Below are 24,199 nucleotides of genomic sequence, written 5' to 3'. Positions count from 1 at the left end.
TATCAAACTTTTCCCAGGAGTACATATTAATTTTTTAATTAGGAGAAACTGTTATCTATAATGATATTCTATAATCATCCTCATTATGTTATTGTTTATAGATGATGGAATGACTTTATGTTAAAAATTATGTCAGATTTTAAGTAAACAAAGTAAGAAGGTGCTATACTTCTAAAATAATATAAAATCTGGAATATATTACATTATTTCCAGAAATACAAATAACAAGTTTTAAGGTACACTTTTTTCCTTAACCACCTACTGGGTGTATTAAAATGTAAAATGTCTAAAACAATATAAAATACAACATTATAACATACCTTTTTTAGTTAATTCAAATTAGGATAAAAATTCTATTAGTTATAGGAAGAAATAGCATTTGGAAGAGGAAAGAATGTTTTCTAGTTGATTCCTAAAGAATTTGAAAGTATTCCAATAGTTCTATGTAAAAAAAGTATTTGTGGATATTTTAGTAACATATTTGTTCTTAGAGAAGAACAGATGGAAACACAGAATAAAATATAATTTCCAGATGCACAAGTTTATGAATTCAGTGCCATGGACTCAGCATTGTCAATTAAATCTCAAGATCTCAAGTTTAAATTTAGCTGATACTACATCCCTTTCAGAGTGAATTCTGACCTGGTGATGAACCTCTGGTCTCCCTTGAGGTCTGTTATCTCAGGTGCCAATTAGAAGGATGGTATTCTGGAGGTGTATAACCTTACATCTTACGGCAGGCTGCCGCTGTCCTCACTTCCTAGTCTGCAGGGACCCCAGAAGAGTGAAAAGCAGCCCACAGGGCCTGTCTCCATGTCATTCCCTCTCTGGAGTCTTTATTATACAAAACAGTGGCTGTGCATAGACCTTATTCAAGGGATATGCCATTCCTACCTCTCCCTATTTCCTTGCTGATATTAAAAAGAAATTTAAGAATAGCTCCCTTTTACCAAAATACTGGGGAGCCCCCAAAGTAGCAAACCCAATTCAAATAATATAAAGAAAAACAAATAAAAGGTATCATCTCAGTTACTGGTAGATATTCTTTTCTTTTACATCTATGTTCTAAGTTTGGGGAATGGTGAGAGATTTCTTAGGTTTTGGTTTATCCAAATCAGGTATCTATATCAGACTGAAGAAGTACACTTTATTAAAAATTAACTGTATAAACTTACACTTGTCTTGGGTGGAAATTCTGTTTCTTAATACTTGTGTTTCTAGATGATCTTGGGCAAATCATTTAAATTCTTACTTTTTAAAGGTCTAGTACATCATGAATATCATCAGATTAAAACAATTTTTCCAAATTTTATTTTTTACCTGGTCCCTAGAAGAACTGGATCCCCCAATGAGCAGTGCTGGAATGATGCTTCTTTGAAGTGTCTGAAGGCTCCAGATGTAATTTTCTTTTAGACCGGGCTGTTCTGCTTACTATCGACCTATGATCACTTACATTGACTTCTTTAGTTTGATTTGCTGATTGCTGCTGTAGTTGGGGATCTTTAGTTTCTATGTCTGATTCAAAAATGTGTGGCTGTCTTTCCAGTTTTAGAGACTTGTGGCTTTTCCCTAAAATTTCTGTTATACATTTACTTGTTAAATTTTCTCTTTCATGGAAATTAACAGAGCTTTTTATCATACCTAAATTATTATTTGACATCTGAAATACTTCACTATTAGATAGCTGTTTGCTTTCATTTGATCTCACGGTTGATTTTCCATGAGAAGAGGAATATTTTGTCACACTTTCATAGGACTCAATATTTATTTCTTGCAGAGATCTGGAGCTCTTCTGATTTAAATTTCTAGCATGCATCTGAATGTTACCATTGGGTGTTTTTTTAATAGTTGGACCTAAATTTAGTTTGTCGTCCTTGATTATACTAGTTTTAAGTGAAAACAATTTAGATTCTGTAAAAACATGCTGTTTTCTTTTCAGTTTGCCAAGTGCTGAGATATTTTTGTTTGTCTGTAACATTTTATTTTTGAAAATTGGTATAAATTTAGGGGTGATGTTATTTTGGGAGCTAAGGCTTGTTTGCTGAACTTGATTGTCTCCTCTGTTGAGTTTTGACTCTTTAAAACAAAGTTGTGGAACCTTGTGAGACAGGGATGGCTTTCTATCCTGAGCAGACTCTGGCTGGCCATGCAGAGATGAGAAAATGCCAGACTGTGGCTGGCTTGTGGAAAGCTCCACCTTGTGGTCTGTTGCTACTGAACATGGTAGAAGACTGGGAGCCCAGGAAGGTTTTAAGGAAGTGGCTTGAGTCAGAGAAGCCCTGAACAGTTTTTTAGTAGTCAAATTGGGCGGCTTGACTTTGTTTTCCTGAAAGAATAGAAATTGGAAAAAAAAATAAAGTAATAATGTCCTTAACTGAAAATAAATAAAAATATAAATATCATCAAAAAAAGAATATAAAGTAATACTATAATGTGTAGAACAGGTGAAGAAAAACACTACGCAAATAGGCCTTCTGGTATAGTATGTACATTTCTTACGGTTTGTATCCATCCTTTCAAATTAATGTCTTATGATGAAGGCATATTCTAAATTCTATGTAAATAGCTATGAAAATACACACACAGAGAGCTACATTGTCCTCCAGAAGTGTTCATGCATCCATCTTGCTAAGAATGTTCCCTCTTCTCTAATCTGTTCTCAGCTGTGGTTCTCCCTGTCTTGAAAGTCCCACCTCCTCCAAGTCCTCCACCTGCCAATCTACCACAGAATGACTGTTTTTCTCTCAACCCTCTAAGGATCTGCTGCTAGTTAACAATTACCTGTCACAAAAAACTAGTACAGGGAAGTGGTCTTATGGTTTAGTGAGAATGTTTCACCTCCCTAAATAGATACTACATTCTTGGAGAGTAAGAATCATGACTTATTTTTTCTTATATCTTTTATACTTACTCAAAAGTACTTGTTGAAAAAATTAAATCAATGGAGGAGATGTTGTGTCTACACTAAATCTTTTAAGATAAGTGGGATTTTGGCTACAGGGCAGGGCTTTGTCTTAATTGTGTTTGTACTTTTGTTGCCTACCACAGTGTTTCAGCAAGTATTTGTCAAACTGACTGGTCAGATGCATCAAAGAGAGCCAAATATTTATGGTTAGCTTGAAAAATTAAAAGTCATGTTTTCTTTTTAAAGCATAACAATAAATAAAACAAAAATTTTATAATAAATTAACCATTTTAACTATTTTTAAGTGAACAATTTACTGGCTGAAAGTACAATTTACATTGAACTTATGTTATCTTATGATTTCTAAAACATTTTCTTTATCCCAAACAAAAATGTTTCCCCTTTCTCCCAGCTCCTGTGAGCAATTTGCCTAGTCTAGATAACTCTATGAATTTGCCCATTCTAGATATTTTATATGAAATAATACAGTATTTCTCCCTTTGTGTCTGGCTTATTTCACTTGGCATAATGTTCTCAAGTTTCATCCATGTTGTAATATACATCAGAATTTCATTTTCTTTTATGGTTGACTATTCCATTGAATGCACATATGACATTTTATCTATCAATTCATCTATTGATGGAAGTGTTTATAATCTTTTAAAATACATACCGATTAAATTTTAGTGTCTATAAGAGTGAAATGTAGTAATAATCTGAAACATTGAACACAGTGATTTTTCACCTTTCTACATCAAAAATATCTCACAGCTTAAAATAAAATTTAAAAAGCTTCTAGGAATAACATTCAAACCAGAACAACTGTATTTTCTCCTGCCTACTGAAGTTCAGTTGTTGAATGGGGTTAAGCGGAAACTAGGAGAGACTTTGGGGAGATCAGACCTGTAAATAGGAAAAATAAGAGATGGACTCAATTATCTATGAGGCACAAAAAGTTACATAAAATTGTAGTGGTTTAAAATTTTAAAATCTATAGAACTTTAACATACACTTTGGGGGACACAATTCAAATACCTCTAGAGAGTAAAGAGTGGGGTACAGCTGTTCTTCTAAAGTCCTCTGTCTATGGAAGCCAACATAAAGGTAAAAATTGTCTGAGTAATCTTGTATACCATCTTTGTCAAAATACCACGAGAAGAGACCATCACCATCAGATCGATCAAGAAGTGAAGGCTTGCCCCATCCCCAGTGGGAATGATATACTGGTATTCACCTCCATTCAACTTTATTCATGGTGTTCTTTTCTGAGCAAGAGCCTGGAAATCTCAAAGTGACATTTTCTCCTTTGCATTCAGGGTTTTGATTTAGGACCAGCCAATCAGTACACATATACAAAATTTGGAAGGAGGAAGTAAGGTAAAGCCCCACTTCTGCTATTTTTGATGAAAGGCTTAATTACAAATGTCTTCTTTGACTTTCAGTTATAGTTAGCAGAAGCTCCGGTGATCACTCACCAGCCCTGCAGATATCCAGAGCAGATGAAGCTTAAAGCATGTGCTTTTGCTATAGACCCTATTAGGCAAACCTACCAGTGAATTTCCCCGTGCACCACTGCCCTCATCTTATGCACACCAATTAAGCAAGTGAGAAGGATTCTTAAATATGGTTGAAATTCTACTTCAAGGAGATGACTTTATCTGAAGTGGCTGAGTTACCCTGAAGTGTCCAGGTTGAATTTTTTTTCCCATTTGATGAAAAAAGGGTTCAAGAACTAGGATGAAATTATTATAGAAAAGTGAAAAACATTCATTTCTTGGACCCTGGGTTTCATAAACTGTAGTAACTTTTAAACTACATACCTACAACCTGAAATATCAAAAGAAAAATGCACTCTAGAAAGATTCATGTAAGAATAAATTACTTATGTTCTATCATAAAACTTTTCCAGAATATGGGTCTTGTTTTTGAAATATGTTTATATTCATACTCTGTTTTCTTCTTGCCTGAGATATTCACTGCTAGTGAAAATAGTTTCCAGGAGTTTGTTTTGCCCCTTGGCCTGTGTCAATATATTATTTACTCATAATTTCAATTTTTAAAATAATATAAATAGCCCAAAGGGGGGAATCTCTAGGTTTATATTCAAAATTTATAAGAAGACTAAAAAGAAACTATGTAAACAGCAGATGAGATCATAAATAATTCACAGAACTTAAATATATGTAAATGGTAAACAAACCAAAGCTTTGTGAAGTCACGAGCCAACAAAAAGCATAAGCTTTATTATATCATTATAATTATTCTCCTAGGTATCATTGGAAAATGCACTTTGGTGGACCTTTAATTTCTAGAATTTATATATAATGTATATAACATTACACACTGATATAAAATTATAGACAAAACCCAAAAGCTTGAACCTATATTTAGATACGAATGGATATCTAATGGAGGCCTAGTATTAAGGTAACGATTAAATGAAACTTAAGAAATAACCAAAATGTGTGAACAAATGTACTTCATCTGTTAAGACCTATATATATGCATGGCACCAGCTTAGTGTGGGGATATTCTCCAAAGTAAATAATTTTGATTTTCTAGCAAATAACTGTTATAGATAATGGTATAGATGAAAAGATATTTAGAGACATATTTTCTGATTGAAAAATGAATATTTGAGGTAAATGAGTAATTGTAGTATGAACTGTTTTTTGATGATATTAAGGAACTGTTGTTAATTCTTGTAGGTATAAAAATGCTCTTATGAGGTACAAATGCACACCACAGTCTTTAAGGTAAAAGAATAACATATCTGAAATTTGTCTCAAAATAACTCTGGTTTATCCCTTACCTAAAATTATGTCAAGGGAAGCTAGATGACAGGCATGTGAGTGTTCATTATACCAGTTTCTTTCAAGCATCTTTAGAAATTTCCATAATTTAAAACAGCTAGTTTGGCTAAGCACTCCTGCTAATTAGAACATTTTAAAAAATCAGCTGAGTTTTAAAAACTCAGGACAGTTTACAAAGGCCTGGCAATTCTGGCCAATGCAGAACTCTGATGGGCCAGTCTAGCCTCAGACGGCTGGGAGGATTGGCCAAGGCTGTCTAGTGCCTACCTTGCTTCAACATCTGTCTTACCCAACCTTGCTTTCTTCCCATCTTTCACAGGTGTTGCTCCTGTGAAAGACAATCCCTGACAAACATGACACGCACTAGATTCCATTTCAGAGTTGCTCCCAGAGTGTTTCATCCATGACAAGTGGTGTCTCACCACCACTGTCTCTTCATACCACTTTACAAGTCAGGAAACTAAGTCACAGGGAGATCAAATAGCTTGCCCCAAATTATACAAGTAATAAGGGATTCAAAACCAGACAACTTCTAGAACTGAGCTCTGAACAGGAAATCTAAACTTTTTCCAATTACAAAACTCAGAATGACTATCTGGATTTCTTTTCTTTTTTGCTTTTTGAGAGAGAGAGAGAGAGAGAGAGAGAGAGAGAATTTTTTAATATTTATTTTTTAGTTTTTGGTGGACACAACATCTTTATTTTATTTTTATATGGAGCTGAGGATCGAACCCAGCGCCCCAGCGCATTACCGCTTGAGCCACATCCCCAGCCCCCTGGATTTCCATTCTAATTTTGCAGTGTGTTAAACTGTGTGGCTTCAGTTAAATACTTGGATTCCCTGAGCATTGGTTCCTTCTTCTTCAAAATTAAGAAAACAATTTTTTATCTCTAGGGCCAATTTTGATAATTAAATTAGAGGATACATGTAAAGGTATCTGGTACACAGAAAGCACAGAAATGACTAGAAAAGCACTTAATCTAGAAAAATAAAAGGAAAGAAAGGAATGAGTAGACTCATTACAATAAGTCTTTACTTATTATCAGGGTTCCATTTTCAGAAGAAAATGTATAAGCAAAAGGTATAATGTATGATCAAATTTTCCAGTTATTATTTTACATTTATGAAGCAATTTTCACAAGTACATTGTCCTGATTTAGTATTTATAAAACAGATTTGAACTGTATTTAATAAATAAATAAAAACACATGATGTAATTATATATCTTCTTCCAAATTCTCTGAATGTAATCTTGGCTAGCAACTAAACTATAAAATAGGTTATGTCTGGGAAAAATGTTAAGACTGGTATCATAAAGATGTCAGTGGTATTTGTCCATTCATAGTCCTTCTAAGGAAGCCTTGCTTATAGCCCCTGATGTCTAGTTTACCATATTTTTGTGCCATCTTCCCCAGCTAATTGTAGAGGGGGTGGATAGCCCCTGACCCAGGGATACCAAATTCATAAGCTGGCTAGTGACAGATGATGTGACTGGGCTTAGGAAGAGAATGGTCTCAGATACCAGCTCTGGTGGATCTTAGTAGAGGAGTATAAGGAAACTCAAATAATTGGCATGGAAATAAAACCTGAAAAAATGTCACAAGGTATGATGTTTGGGGCAAATAAATAAAGCCCAAATCACTATAGCAGTGGAAACTAAACAGAGATCCTTGGTAAGTAAGTCAAGAAGGCACATTGAGCAGACAAGCTATGCAGAAAGAGAAACTGTAGTCCTGTGAATGATCTCTAGAGCACTTCTGTTCCTGGTGGGCATCCAAATGTAGTTCCTTTTTAAGTATACACAGTGGTTCCAGCAATAAGTGTATTCCTATTTTATGCTGTAATAATGGACAGATGCTCTTTTCCATGAGAACAAACAAGTTTATCTGTTAGCTATCTACCAATACAGAAAAATACAGTTACATTCAGGAAAATCTCCATAAATCTTAATGGAATACAGAAGCTTTTTCAAGAAGGATTTGTGGCATATGAAGACAAGGCAACACTAGTTTTTCCTTTCAAATGCCTTCAGTGGAAAGCCCTTTCTGTGTTTCTGGGTAAAATACAGCAGGCCCAGAATTCTTATTACTGTTTGGCAACAAGTAAGTCCAGTCATACAAAATGCAAACAAGTTAAAACTCACTAGGAAGACAAACAATTCTAAATTTACATGTATCTACTATTGTGGTCTCAGAATACAGAAAGCAGAAGCTAAAAGTAGGAGAAACAGACAAATCACAATCATAGTGGGAGATCAGAACACCCCTTCAGCAAATATAAGATAGAAACCAAAAAGAAAAAAACAACTAAAAAATTCTCACAAGTTAGGAAATTAAGAAATAGACCTTTAAATAATTCATGGGTCAAAAAAAAATTATAGTAAATATGAAAATATTTTAAAATAAAAGATAATAAATTTTAAAAGTTCATTCACAATATATACTTAAGACCCAATCTAATAAAGGTGTACAAGATTTACCTATAAAAATTATAAACTATTATTGAGAGTAATTAGATATATTTAAATATGAGGAGAAATATAAAATATTATAAGACTCGATAAACTCCAATCAAAATCCCAACAGGCTGTGTGTATGTGTGTGTGTGTGTGTGTGTATGTATGTGTGTAAAACTTGATAAACTAACTAAATTTGAATGAAAATGCATGAATCAAGAATAATAAGATGCTTCACTAGATTTAATAAATTTATAAAATTTAATGTTCTTACACTAATATTTGTAATAAATGCAAAGATTAAGATTAATTATAATTCTGAAAGTATAGTATTGGTGCAAGGATAAATAAACAAATCAGAGAAAGATGAGTGAGCCCAGAAATAGTCCCATACACATAAGACACTTTACAAAAGAGATTGTACACTGAAAAATAGCAGGGAAAGAATGGTCTTTTCAATTCTATTGCTTGGGCAAAGAGATATCCATATTAACAAAGAAATATTATTGCCCACATCACACCATACAACAAAAATAAATTCCAATGGGAATGTATATCTAAATTTGGATGGAAAAGAATAACCCTTTTATTAGATGATATTATAAGAGAATACATTCATCACTTTGGGTACAGATACTTTTTTAAAAAAAAAAGACACAAAAAGTACCAATCATTAAAAAATGGATAATTTTGACTATAAATAAGACTTCCTGTCAATTAAAATACACCATTAAGAGAATGAGAAACATGTCATAGAATGGAAGGAGATAAATGTGAAACACATAACTGATAAAGAATTCATACCTGTTGTCTGTTAATACCTCTAAAAGGATTAAAAACAAACATACAACACAGTACAAAAATGGTGGAAAGACACTTCAGAAATGATGGTCAAAATGCATATGAAAAGGTATTCAACCTCATTAATAATTAGGAAAATATAAATTAAAAATATGATAATAAACACATCTGCCAGAATGATTGAAAGTAAAGACTACTACCACATGTCGATAAGGATGTGGGGCAATATAACTCTCCTATGCTGACTGAGTCAGGAGGGGATTTGTATAAACTGGCACAGCCACTTTGGAAAATAGTTTGGCATAGGTACTAAAGTTGGAAGCATACTGATTTCACTGCTGGAAGAATCATGTCCATACACCCAGGGGACACACAGAAATTTTCACTACAGCATGACTACTGATAGCCCTCAAACAGAACCAATCCAAATGTCCATCAATAGTATTCTGGATAAACAAACTGTGGTATAATAAAATACAATAAAAACTACACAGAAATGAAAGTGAACTGACTACAGCTAAATGAAAGAACATCGATGAATGTCACAAATACAATGCTGAGCAAAAAGAGCCAGACCCAATGGAACACATCTCTACAATTTCCTTGGCATGAAGTTCAAAAGGAGGCAAAACTCAAATATAGAATTAAGGATCATACTAAGTTTAAAAAAACAAAGAAAACAAGAAATAATTTTCAAAGAAGTCAGGATAGTGGTTACCTTTCTTTCAGTATGTTGAGTAATAACTAGGAATGTGTAAGCAGAGGTTCCCAAACTCCTAACAATATTATATTTTATGCCTGGATTTATTTACATGGGCATTTGATAATTATTTATTAAACTGTACATATATGAATACACCTTCTTCTCAGCAGTATATGGATCCTTCTCTAAAATAAACCATATATTATGCCACAAAGCAACTCTCAGCAAATACAAAAAAATAGAGATAAACTACCCTGTATTCTATCATATTATAATGGGATGAAACTAGAAATCAATGATAAAATAAAAAATAGAAGATATTCCAACACCTGTAGACTAAATAATATGATATTGAATGAGCAATGGATAGCGGAAGACATCAGGGAGGAGATAAAAACATTTCTAGAGGTAAATGAGAACACCAATACAACAAAATCTCTGGGATGCTATGAAGGCAGTGCTAAGAGGAAAATTCATTGCATTGAACTCATTCATCAAAAGAATAAAAAGTCAACAAATAAATGACCTAACATTATATCTCAATGTCCTAGAAAAAGAAGAACAAATCAACACCAAAAGTAGTAGAAGACAGGAAATAATTAAAATCAGAGCTGAAATCAATGAAATTGATACAAAAGAAACAATTAAAAATTGACAAAATGGAAAGTTGGTTCTTTGAAAAATAAATGATAAACCTTTAGCCACACTAATGAAGAGAAGGAGAGAGAAAATTCAAATTACTAAAATTTGTGATGAAAAAGGAAATATAATGATGGACATTTTTTAAATATAGAAGATAATTAGAAATTATTTTGAAAAAGTTATACTCAAAAAAGAAAATTTTGACAACACTGACAAATTTCTAGAAATATATGATCTACCCAACCTGAATCAGGAGGACATTCACAATTTAAACAGATCAATTTCAAGCAAGGAAATAGAAGAGACCATCAAAAGCCTACCAAGAAAAGCCCAGGACCAGATGGATTCTAAGCCAAATTCTATAAGACCTTCCAAGAGGAACTAATATCAATACTCCTCAAATTATTCCATGAGGTAGAAAAGGAGGAAACCTTTCTAAACTCTTCTAAGAGGCTAGCAGAACGCTGATACCAAAACCAGACAAAGACCCATCAAGAAAAGAAAACTTCAGACCAATATTCCTGATGAATGTAGACACAAAAATTCTCAATGAAATCCTGGCCAATTGCATACAAAAACATATTAAAAAGATAGTGCACCATGATCAAGTGGGGTTCATCCCAGGAATGCAAAGTTGGTTCAACATATGGAACTCAATAAATGTAATACATCACATCAATAGTCTTTAAAGACAAAAATCACACAATTATCTCAATAGATGCTGAAAAAGCATTTGATAAAATACAGCACCTCTTCATGTTCAAAACACTAGAAAAACCAGGAATAGTAGGATCATACCTCAACACTGTAAAAGCTATCTATGCTAAGCCCAAGGCCAACATCATTCTAAACAGAAAAAATAATAATAATTGGAAGCATTGTCTCCAAAAACTGGAACAAGAAAGGGATGCCCTCTTTCACCACTTCTATTCAACATAGTCCTTGAAACTCTAGCCAAAGCAATCAGACAGACAAAATAAAGGAATATGCATAAGAAAAGAACTCAAACCATCACTATTTGCTGATGACATGATTCATTCAGCAAAGTAGCAGGATATAAAATCAATACCCATAAATCAAATGCATTCCTATATGTAAGTGATGAACCCACTGAAAGAGAAATTAGGAAAACTACCTGATTTAAAATAGCCTCAAAAAATATAAAATACTTGGGAATCAATCTAACAAACGAGGTGAAAGACATCTACAGTGAAAACTACAGAACACTAAAGAAGGAAATTGAAGAATACCTTAGAAGATGGAAAGCTCTCCCATGCTGTTGGATAGGCAGAGTTAATATTGTCAAAATGGCCCTACTACTAAAACTGTTATACAGATTTAATGCAATTCCTATTAAAATCCCAATGACATTCTTCATAGAACTAGAAAAAGCAATCAGGAAATTCATTTGGAAAAATAAGAGACCCAGAATAGCCAAAGCAATCTATATCAAAAAAAGTGAAGAAGGAGGCATCACAATACCAGATATTAAACTACAGTAACCAAAACAGCATGGTATTGGCATCAAAATAGACTGGTAGACCAATGTTTGTACTAGACAAAAGTGCCAATTGGAGAAAGGATAGCCTATTCAACAAATGGTGCTGGGAAAACTGGAAATCCATATGTAGCAAAATGAAATTTAACCTCTATCTCTCACCATGCACAAAACTCAACTCAAAGTGGACCAAGGACCTAGGAATTAGACCAGAGACCCTGTACCTAATAGAAGAAAAAGTAGGCCCAAATCTTCATCACGTTGGATTAGGCCTAGACTTCCTTAACAAGACTCCAAAAACACAAGAAATAAAATCAAGAATCAATAAATGGGATACATTCCAACTAAAAAGCTTCTTCTCAGCAAAAGAAACAATCAGTGAGGTGAATAGACAGCTTACAGTATGGGAGCAAATTTTTACCTTACATACATCAGATACAGCACTAATCTCCAGAATACATAAAGAACTCAAAAGATGTAATACCAAAGAAAACAAACAAGCCAATCAATAAATGGGCTAAGGAACTGCATAGACACTCTTAGAATAAGATATACAAGCAAGCAATCAACAAATATATGAAAAAGTGTCCAACATCTTTAGTAATTAGAGAAATACAAATCAAAACTATTCTAAGATTTCATTTCACCCCAGTTAGAATGGCAGTTATCAAGAATACAAGCAATAATAAGTGTTGGAGAGGATGTGGGGAAAAAGGTACACTCATACATTGCTGGTGGGACTGCAAATTGGTGCAACCACTTTGGAAAGCAGTATGGAGATTCCTCAGAAAACTTGGAATGGAACCACCATTTGACCCAACTATCCCATTCCTTGGTTTATACCCAAAGGACTTAAAATCAGCATACTATAGTGACATAGCTATACCAATGTTTATTGCAGCTGAATTCACAATAGCTAAACTGTGAAACCAACCTAGATGCTCTTCAATAGATGAATGGATAAAGAAACTGGTATATACAATGGAATATTGCATTAAAAGAAAATAAAATTATGGCATTTGCAGGTAAATGGATGGAGTTAGAGAATAGTATGCTAATCGATATAAGTCAATCACAAAAACTAAAGGCCGAATGTTTTCTCTGATTAGTGGATACTGATCTATGATGGGTGGATGCTGATCTATGATGAAGGGAGGGACATGGGAAGAATGGAGGAGCTTTGGACTAGGCAAAGGGAAAGAGGGGAGGAGTAAAGGGGTAGGGAAGATGTTAGAACTAGATGGACATCATTACCCTGGGTACATGTATGATTGCACGAATGGTGTGTCTCTATACTGTGTCCAACCAGAGAATTGAAAGGTTGAGCTCCATTTGTGTTTGATGAATTGAAATGCATTCTGCTGTCATATACAATTAAGTAGAACAAATAAAAATAAAAATAAATTAAAAATAAAAAGAACAGAGGAAAAAATAAACTGTACATATATGTATTTTCTATATGTATGCTATATGTCACCATAAAATTTGATTTTAAAAATACAGTGAGGACAAACCCAGAAGAAGCAGTCCTCATTCCCCCAAAGTTTTCTAGATTAGCAAAACTTAAAACTCTAAATCTGATTTCAAGTTAAGTTTTTTACCCCTTTGTTCTAACAAATTCTAGGGTATAGGATAAACCCCGAATGGCCCTTCTTTCACTTATCCACCAGCAGACATAGTGGTTTCTCAGTGAAGTCAGATAGGAGCCAGTACTGCTTTCCTCCTGCAGCTTCCAGAGAAGACCTCCAGTGGCTTATCCTGGTGAGCAGCAGGCACCCCGCCTTCTACTGAACTGAGTTTGTACCAACAGCACGGTCTCCAAAAAATACTCTTTAGTGCCCTCTTTAATCTCTAGCAACCCAACTCATTTATATCCTCAATGTAGGTGAAATATTTCAGTAAACAACTATAATACCATGTTAAATACACCAGTGACAAATGGCAAGAATAAATGGCTAAATACATTGATGATAGCATATAGTATTAATGAAACACTGAACTAGGAGAAAAAGTCCCTACACAGGGACTGGGTCATCAAAGAAAGCAAGAGATCCAAGTAAGATGGTGCATTATATGATTTGAACTTTAAGTTAAGATTAAAACATCTCTTACCTGTATATGAGGTTTGGTTAGTTCATGTGTGTAGTAGCAAGGTTTATTTGTCATCTTTATGGGAAATCCACATATCTGGGGTAGTTTAGACTTTAAGTCTGAAAGAAAACTTTTCAATACTCCTTCCAAATCTACCCTTGGAAAGAACTGTATGGGCTGACTTCTAATGCAACAGAGAGGGTATCTGAACAATGTTAAAGAACAATGTGAGGGGTTTTGTATACACGAGATAGCAATTGTCATGGAATTTTAAAAAGTATTTAAATAGCAATGTTGAAAAGATACATAAATAAATCCTAGCTAGGTTTTATATTGCCTGTCCCATACTATTCAAAGCCCAAAAGCACACTTCCTCAGAGACCTTCTTCATTCCTTCCATTTTTAAAAAATTTAACTTTTTGTTAATAATAGTTGCATATTTTATGGGGGTATATGATATTTTAATATAACATTCACAATCAAGGCAACTCTTGTTCCCTAATTTTACAGCTGGCAAACTAAGATATTAAAAAAAATTATAAGGAAAACATAACACTTGTAGATTATAATGATGAATATCTCATATCTCAAAAATCAATGAAATATTCAGAAAGCCAACACATATGGATTATAATCAAATCCTAAAAGCAGTTCTCTGAGGGAAGAAGTTACTTTTTCTCATGAGAAATATTCTAAAGACCTGGAATAATGTCTTGACATTGAGTGAAAGGGTGTAACTGGTATATGTAAACCTCAGTTTTACAGCAGATGGTTAGGAAATGTAAAATAGAGAGAGCAGGTGATGGCTATTCCATTTCTAAATTCCAGTTGGCCAGAATATAAAGAGTAAGAGACAGGAAGGGTGAACTCAGTGCTTATTAAGATTTTAGAGTTCTACCTGAGCACTTGTGCTCTTTTTATGATTGAATTTTTAAAAAATACTGTTAACTATTTTCTTAAGTTAATTTGATGCATTAAATGCAAGTCATATCCTCTAAACTGCCTGTAAAATTAACCTTCCAGAAAGAAAAATCTTCGTTAATTTCTTTAATTCAACCCTTCCAATAATGTCCAACATACCACTGGAGGGAGCTCTTGGCTAAGGAGACTTACACCCTTTTTTTGTTTTTACTTTTTTTTTTTTTTTTTAACTAGGAAACAAATATGAAAATATTTTGTCTGTCTACTCTGTTTTCTTTTTTATCTAAATTGTTGAAATAGTATTTAATGAAAAAATTAGCCTTATTAATAAGCTCATCCTCAAGTAAATAGGGAGAAATTCTAAGCAAAACAAAAGTCACTCTTGCAGGGAAGTAGAGGGAAAAGTAGTTTCACTTAGCTAATGACAAACTGGTAGTGGGAATAAGACTAGATAAAAGGTGGGCAGACAACATCTGATACAAGTGGTGCCTAAAGGATACGTGAAGGTTCTTTCTCCAACCATTTTGAAGTAGATGTTGCAATATATTTTAACATCTCCACAATCTTCTGAAAGTTTATAGCCATACTATAAATTAAGCACAAAATTTAAATCATCTTGGAGAAAGCCAAACTTTGGTTAAATTACAAGAAACAAAAAAAGATAACTCTAATATAACATATATTTCTGCTCCTACCAGGTCATCCCAGTGCATTTGGAAATCTTCAAATGAGTGAAATGGACAGTCAGGGGGTGTGACATGAAGAATATTTATTATTTGTCCCATTTTCATACTGTGAAAATAAGAGTTGGTAAAATATATGAGCCAATGCCTAAATATAGCTTGATAAGTTAACTTGCAATTTAGAAAGTGTTCAAAGATTTAGCAACTATTTCACTAACCACATATAAATTTAAAAACTAAGCTGGGCGTGGTGGCGCATGCCTGTAATCCCAGTGGTTTGGGAGGCTGAGACAGGAGGACCGTAGGTTCAAAGCCAGCCTCAGCAAAAGCAAGGCTCTAAGCAATTCAGTGAGACCCTGTCTCAAAATAAAATAAAAAATAGGTCTGGGGATGTGGTTCAGTGTTTGAGTGCCTCTGAGTTAAAAAAACAAACAAACAAAAACCCTAATCATTTTCTCAAACACACATTGTATTAAATCTTTTGTCTTAATTGACAAATAAAAATCACATATACTTATTATGTATGACAAGATGTTTTGAAAGATGTACACACTGTGGAATGGCTAAATCAAGGTAATTAACATAATAAGCTTTGCCTCACATACACACATGCTTTGTGTTGAGAATACTTAAAATCTTCTCATGGTAATTTTTAAGAATATATCATTAACTATAGTCACCATATTGTACAAAAGATCTCTCCAACTTATTCCTCCTAATGAAATTCTGTACCCTTTGACTATCATCTCCCTAATCTACCTCTTCACCCCCACCTTACTCCTTGGCAACTACCATTCCATTCTCTGCTTCATGGGTTTAAAATCGCAAATTCCATGTATGACGTCACCCAGAATTTGTTTTTCTGTCTGGCTTATTTCATTTAATATAAAGTCCTCCAGGCTCATCCAAGTTGTCACAAATAATAGGATTTCCTTGTTTGTTAAGGCTAAATTGTATTCCATTGTATATATTCACCACCTTTTCTTTATCCAGTCCACTACTGAGGCATACTTAGGTTGTATCCATCTTGGCTACTGTGAATAATGCTACAATGAACGTGGGAATGCAGTATCTCTTTGACATACTTATTTCATTTCCTTTGTAGATCCTTTGGAAATATACTCAGTAGTATGATTGCTGGATCATATGGTAGTTCCATCTTTAACTTTTTTGAGGAACCTGCACTTTGTTTTTCATAACAGTTATACTAATTCACATTTCTACCAACAATAAGCCAGGTTTCCCTTTTCTCCACTTCCTTTTCAATACTTACCTTTTGTCTTTTCAATAACAGCCATTCTAATCAGTGTGAGGTGATATCACATTGGGTTTCAATTTGCATTTCCTTAATGTGGAACATTTTTAAAAATATATGTATTGGCCATTTGTAGGTCTTCTTTTGAGAAATGTCTAATCAAGTCGTTTGTCTGTTATTAATCCTGATATGGTTTGAATGCTTGTCCCCTCCTAAACTCATGTTGAAATTTAATTGCCATTGTAACATTTTAAGAGGTGTGAACCCTGAGAGGTGATTAGGCCAGAGGCCTGCTCTCATGAGTGTATTACAGGCCATTATCTCAGGAGTAGATTTAGTATAAAAGAACAAGTTTGGCGCTACTTTATGGCATATCTCTCTCTTGCCTGTGGCCTTTCCACCATGGAAATGATGCAACAGATGTATTAAGAATTGCAATGCAAAAAAATTATGAATGCAATGCACTCCTCTATTGTGATGTATGTAAGAAATAATAAAAAAATAAATTAAAAAAAAGAAACTCCTCACCAACACTGACTATGCTGGCACTTTGTGGACTTCCCAGCCTCCAGCCCTGTGAGAAATATTTGTATTATTTATAAATTAACCAGTTTTAGTTATTCTGTTACAGCAGCACAAAATGGACTAAGACAAATCCCCTATAATTGCATGGTTTGAAAACATTTTCTGCCATTTCATAGGTTATCTCTTCACTCTATTGACTGCTTCTTTGCTGTGCAGAAGTTCTTTAATTTGTCCATTCTTACTTTTGTTGCCTGAACTTTTGTTTAGATCCAAGAAATCAATCCCCAGATTTTTCCAGTATGTTTTCTCCTAGTAGTTTTACAAAATCCTTCTTGAGTTGATTTTTTATAGGGTATGAAATAGCATTCTAATTTTATTATTTTCCATGTGGATGTATAGTTTCCCCAACACCATTTATGGAAAATACTCCTTTCCCTATCATACATTCATGGCACCTTTGTTAAAAATCAATTGATCATAAAAATGTGAATTTATTTCTGATCCCTCTATTCTGTTGGTCTGTTTTTATGCCAGTACCAGATTATTTTAGTTATAGTTTTACAGTATAGCTTGAAATCAGGGATGTAATACCTCCAGGTTTGTTCTTTTTATTTAAGGTCTCTTTGGCTATTTGGGGTCTTTGGTGGTTCTATAGGAGTTTTAAGATTTTTATTCTTCCATTTCTTTGAAGAATGTCATTGATATTTTAATAGGAATTGCATTGAATCTGTAGATTGGATAGTATGGACATTGTAAAATACTGTTTTTTAAAAAATCCATGCATGAGTTATCTCTCCAATTATTTTTATCTTCTTCATTTCTTACATCAGTATTTTATAGTTTTCAATGTATAGGTCTTTCACCTCTTTGGTTCAATTTATTCCTGAAGTAATTTGCTTTTATTTTCTTCTCTCTATCGTGCATGCGAAATAGCATGCACTATTATGTATGGGACTGTTTTCTTGATTTATTTTTCAGACATTTCATTGTTAGTGTACAGTTTTGTATGTTAATTTTGTATTCTCCAATTCCACTAAATTCATTCACTAGTTCTAAGCTTTTTGGTGGAGTCTTTAGAGCTTTCTATATATCACACTAAATTATTGGCAAATGAGACAATTTAACTACTTCCTTTCTAATTTGGATGTCTTTTATTTCTTTTTCTCTCCTAATTGCATTGGTTAGGACTTCCAGTACTATTTTGAATATAAGTGATGAGAGTGAGCATCTTTGTATTGTTCCTGATCTTAGAGGAAAAGTTTTCAAGTTTTCATCAATGAGAATGACATTAGCTGTGCCCTGAGATTGACATTAGCTGCAGATTTTTCATTTATAGCCTTTATTTGTATTAAATCTTAACAACTAAAATTGTTAGCAAAACTAAGTTGAATTGCTGCAAACAATGTGCCAATTATAAATACAAAATGATCATTAGTAAAATATCGCCACATAAAATTATGACTGGTAATTGCTAGACTTTAGGGAAAAGTCTGCTAAGAGTTTAATAAATGACAGTTACATTTTTTCCCTATCTACCTCTTCCCTGCTTCAACATTTAAATTATGCTACTAATTCATTTTCCTGAGCAGGTTAAAATTTCATCTTATACGTTTACATTGATAAGTAATCATTTTTTCTGAAGATAATACACACTTAAAACTTAGTTCATATAAAATTATAATGAATCATTCGTAGATAGAAATTTATAAAATTTTGATATAGTATTATGAGATTGTCATCTTATAATGAGAAATGTAGAAACTGTACTGATTTTTAAAACTAAATCTAATAAAAATGTAAATACATAATAAAATTATTTTGGTAATTTAATAAAGAAAATTTTGACTTCTGTAAGTATGACAATATTATTCCAGTACTGTTTTAAAGTTACAATTCAGTTTTTAAAATTCATCAAAATTATCTATACTTTTACACATATCAATGTTGAGGAAATTACTATATTCTGAACCCACCTTCAACATTACAAATTAAAATCTCACCTTGGTAAAATGTAGCACCAGTTGTTCAAAATGGAATGTCTCTCAATAACAGCATTCTTGTTAGAATGAAAATTCTCTATAATACTTTGAGAAATATCAAATTCCTTTAGCTTTTAATTGAAATAAGATGTTAATGCATAAGTCCTCAAAGTATTTGGCAAAAAAATATTAAAAATACAATCTCTATATGCACAGGTAGTTTATCGAGTAGTTTTAAAGATTTAAGCTTCACTGAATCATGCATAGCCGCTTTACAATATGCAATCCATGTGTCACAGCACCCTGTTTCTTCTCAGTACAGTGTATCAAGTATTTCACACTTTCCCTTTTATTCTTCCAACCCAAACTCCTATTTTGTAATTTTTTCAACTCATTTTTAGGAGTTTTCATTATGTTAATTTACAGGGAGTTGAATTCCTTCTAAAGGAAGCTATTTACATTTTGTAAGCACAGCTGCTTAATCAGTTTTTAAACATTTTTTTAAGTGCAGGATAGGTGGTTAGACCTCTATTTGGTCTTTTGGAGGACAGAAGACAGAAGCAATGCTCCATTTTTCTTTTATATCCCTTTTCTGACTCCTGGAATGCTTTATCCTATTTCTTCAGTTCCCTAACAATACAGTATGGTATTTCATCAGCTTATGTGTATCCACTTACAGTTCTCTCACCCTGGAAGAAAGCTCCTGTGAAATATTTTCCTATAGTTAGTCAGATTTAGAGGCCTCAGGTAAGGTTAAAAAAAAAGAAATATTAATGGGTGAAAGGACACTATATTAAGATTAGGGAGAATGATTCACTGTTCCTCACCCATTTTAATATCCATAACATCATTTGGGAAACAATGTTCTAACTTTAGTGTCTATTGCTTTTCAAGGAATTCCAGCTAAATTGGCCAACTTTTATTATCTGGTCAAGTCAATAGCATCTTAACAATATACTTGAAACATTGCCCAAACTCTGATTTATCTGACTCCAACCATTGCAGGCCTGAATCTAGGCCCATCTCCTCTACGTCCAGTGGCTATCTTCAGAATTTCTACAGCATTCCTTAAGACTAATGGGAATGAAGGAGCAGAGAAGAAAAACATAAATGCAAGAAGAGGAAAGTAAGAATAGCTCATAGCTCAGTGGTAGAGCACTTACCTAATATATGTGAGACTCTGGGTATCATACCCAGCACCACACACACACACACACAAAAGAAAAAAATAAGATAAGAACAAAGTCATTCAGAACATACATAAAGATAGATAATACCCTAATCTTATGCTTATGAGATCAGTTGCTTAAGCCATATGATAAAAAGATGGTTGCAGACAGGGTGGCCATGAATGTTAGACTGGTGGATGACTAGACTGAGGGAAAACACAACCTAAAATGGAATTTAAAAATGTAGCTATCAGGGGGCTGTGGCTTTGGCTCAGTGGCAGAGTGCTTGATTAACATGTGTGAGGCACTGGGTTTTATTCTCAGCACTGCATATAAATAAATAAAATAAAGGTCCATTGACAACTAAAAAATATTTTTTAAAAATGCGGGAAAAAGGTAGCTCTTGGGTTCAAATATTCAGTCTATGAGTTCTCATGCATATCTATTTATACAGCTTGAGTTTATATTCAAGTGGGAATTTTCAACACTGCTCAAAGACTCAAGCCAATTATTGCTGGGATCTCCATGATACCAGCACTTGTCCACACTGGTCTTTCTCAACAAAGATTATTCTAAAGACTAGCAAACTACCCAAGAGAATGCTAACCCATGATATCTATTTACAAAACAAATATTTATGAAGTATCCTTATGTTACTAAAACCATACTTATAAACAGGTACTCAGTAAATATTTTTTCCCTTAGAATGTCAATTTAAAGAATGTGAACTTAATTTTCTAGGCAACATTGAAATACTAGAGATAGTTAGTTGGGGACCTTTGATTTAAAAGGAGAACTCTGTGGCATTATGAGAAGTAGAGAATAAAATAGAAGGGGGAAAGACTGGTATAAAACAGTAATGGAAATTGAGAGAGAGGAGCCAATTACAGAGACCAAGGTAGGCTTAAAAGACAAATAGAAGAAGTGAGGAAGAGGATGAGCGAAAGTTGATTCTGAAGTCTCTTAAAAGGTACTTACTGACTTTTGTTGGCAGTTGTCAAAGAATAAATATAAAGAAGGAATAGATCTGGGTTGGGGGAGGTGACAAAAATACATTCATTTTTAGACATCATAATTGAGTCTGAGTACCATTGGTATATTTATGTGAAAATGTCTATGAGAGAACAGAGAAATACATTAGATTATTTGGGAGGTAGAGGTGTATAGGTTGAAGCCATGGGAATGGATGAACCTGCTACAGGAAAGAAGGGAGGGCTGATAATGGAACCCTAGGAAATAGCAACATTGAAGTGGTAAGTAAAAGAAAAACCACAAATAAATGATATAAAATTCTGGAAAAAGGAGAAAGGAGATTTTTTAAGAACAAAATGGTAGAAAATAGTATGTATTAGTTCCAAAGGTTTCAAGGATGAACTCTCTCAGACATCTTCTTTTTATCTGAATCCCTAAATTTAATAATATATTTTCTATAAAACTTGATACTACATCGCCAAACATTGTTACATAACTGTCATATATATATATATATATATATATATATATACACACACACACACACACACATATATGTGTGTGTAATATAACTAGATACCATATATATGTAATATATGTGTCATATACATTATGATCACCAATAAATGGCTGTCTATAGCTTAAGAACAAATGTGTAAATAAGCAGATTATATATATAGTACCCACTTCTGTAAGGCTCTATGAAGCATACAAATTTAAACCAAGGAGGGCTGGGATATAGCTCAGTTAGTATTTTCCTTGCATGCGTGAGGCCTGGGTTCAATCCTTAGTACCAAAAAAAATAATAATAATCTTTAAGCCAAGGAACCTAAATCTAAATGAAGGAAGCATAGTATAGTTTAACAACTAAAAAATATTACAACTAAAAAATAGTACAAACTAAACCTTGAATTGCTTACTTACTACACTTAAGGTCTAGAGCAATTATCTAACCTCTGTCTCAATCTATTTACTTATAATATTAAAAGCTATCACTTTTTAACTTGTATTATAGGCTACATGCTGTGTGAAGCACTTAATATAATTTAACCCATGAGGTAGATATCATCCACAATGTTCTAGAAAAAGTGAGATTCAGAGAGATAAATAACATGCTCAAAGTGTTCTTACTATTAAGTTAAGAACTGGGAATTTCAATATGATTCTAACCTATGGTGTAATATTAACCAGTATTCAGTAAATGTTCTCATCTTCTGGTAAATTTATATATAGATAAAACTTTTGGAAGGAAAAGATATCTCTCACCAGCATCTTGCACATATACATTATGACGTCCAATAGGCAGCTGTCCAATAGAACAGAACTCCTTTGATGGAACAGTTAGTAAGACACAGACCCTCTCCTCTAAGACTTTTCAGTTTAATAAGACATTTGCATAGAAAACAATAACAAAGAGAGAGAAGCCTTGCGAGCTGGAAAGTTTTCACAATGAGTAATAATCCAGTTAAGTCTCCAAAAATGAGCTGGAGAAAGGGCAGTGAGGGCTTATAGCACAGTATGAGCAAACACATGAAAAGATGAGAAAAAAATTCACAACTTGTCTATAGGAAAGGAGGGATGGTAGACGAAGCTACATATAAAGTAGTTTGGATCAATTCACTGAGGACCTTGTATGTCACACTAAACAATTGAGTTTTCATCTTACATCTTTCATCTCCACACAGTGGAGGTTACAGTAGATTTTAAAAAGGAAAATTAAAGCACAGAAGATGAACTGGAGGGAAGAGAGACAAAAAGCATTCTCCTCCTTCCCTCTTCACTCATATTTCCTTCACTTGGTCTAATAACCAATATTAGACTTTGATAAGAAAAAAATTAAATTCAATTATCCTTTAGTTATGGAGGACACAGATGAATAAGGCAGACACTAAACTCTACAAAAGATTACAATTTAGTAGGAACATGAACATGTATGAAACTAATTTTTATAGCAACTCGATGCTGAAAATGCCATTATAAAACAGGTAAATAAAGATGAAATTCAGAAAAACTGATCATCAATCATTATTTAGGGGATTCATTTAATTTGATAGGCATATATTGAATGTATGTTATGGCTTGGATCTGGAATATTCCCCTAAAACTCATGTGCTGAAATCATGGTCCTCAGTGCAGCAAGGTTCAGAGGTAGGGCTTTTAGGCAATGATTGGATCATGAGGGTCAGACCTCATCAGTTAATCCAGTTGATGAGTTAACCCATTGATATCTGAATATTCTACTGGGAGTGGAACCTAGTCAGAAAAAGTAAGTCATTGGGGTGTGTCCTTATCTCTATCTTTGGACATTTTTTTTTTTTTTAGAGAGAGAGAGAATATGAATGATTTTTTCCCCCCTGGAGATAAAAACAACAGAATGCCTTTATTTTTATGTGGTGCTGAGAATCAAACCTGGGTCCCGCCTGTACTAGGGGAACGCTCTACCACTGAGCCACAATCCCAGTCCAGTATCCTTGGACTTTTGATGTCTTTCTCTCTCAGCTTCCTGGCTGCCTTGAGTTGGGCAGTCTTTCTCTACCACAGTCTCCTGCCTTGTGTTCTGCCTCATGGCAGGCCCAGAGCAATGGAGTCAGCTGACCATGGACTGAGACCTATGAAACTATGAGCCAAAATAAATCTTTTCTCCTCTAAGTTGTTCTCGTCAGGAATTCTGGTAACAGCAATGAAAAGCTAACTAACACAGTATATAGTATTGACAAGAGGAGAGCAACGCGTCTGTCCCATTTCCAGTTTTCCTTCCATGTCTAGAAAGCTCTGCTAACACACAT

The 24,199-nt window shown here is 33.7% G+C and overlaps 1 protein-coding gene across 1 annotated transcript in view; it reads right to left on the bottom strand.

Annotated features, from left to right (window-relative positions):
* Window positions 1-753: 753 nt before the first annotated feature.
* Window positions 754-24,199, bottom strand: part of CUNH18orf63 (chromosome unknown C18orf63 homolog) — a 47,644-nt gene continuing 24,198 nt past the window's right edge. Inside the window, 7 exon segments of the mRNA XM_048806702.1 lie at window positions 754-765; window positions 1,321-1,342; window positions 1,344-2,326; window positions 13,931-14,114; window positions 15,331-15,416; window positions 15,526-15,622; window positions 19,294-19,403. Coding sequence (XP_048662659.1) covers window positions 754-765; window positions 1,321-1,342; window positions 1,344-2,326; window positions 13,931-14,114; window positions 15,331-15,416; window positions 15,526-15,622; window positions 19,294-19,403 — 1,494 coding nt within the window.

This window comes from Marmota marmota, unplaced genomic scaffold (genome assembly GCF_001458135.2).
Source record: "Marmota marmota marmota unplaced genomic scaffold, marMar, whole genome shotgun sequence".
NCBI classification, from domain to species: domain Eukaryota; kingdom Metazoa; phylum Chordata; class Mammalia; order Rodentia; family Sciuridae; genus Marmota; species Marmota marmota.
The sequence above is the reverse complement of the archived record's forward strand: the minus strand, read 5'-3'. Positions and strand labels throughout refer to the sequence as shown.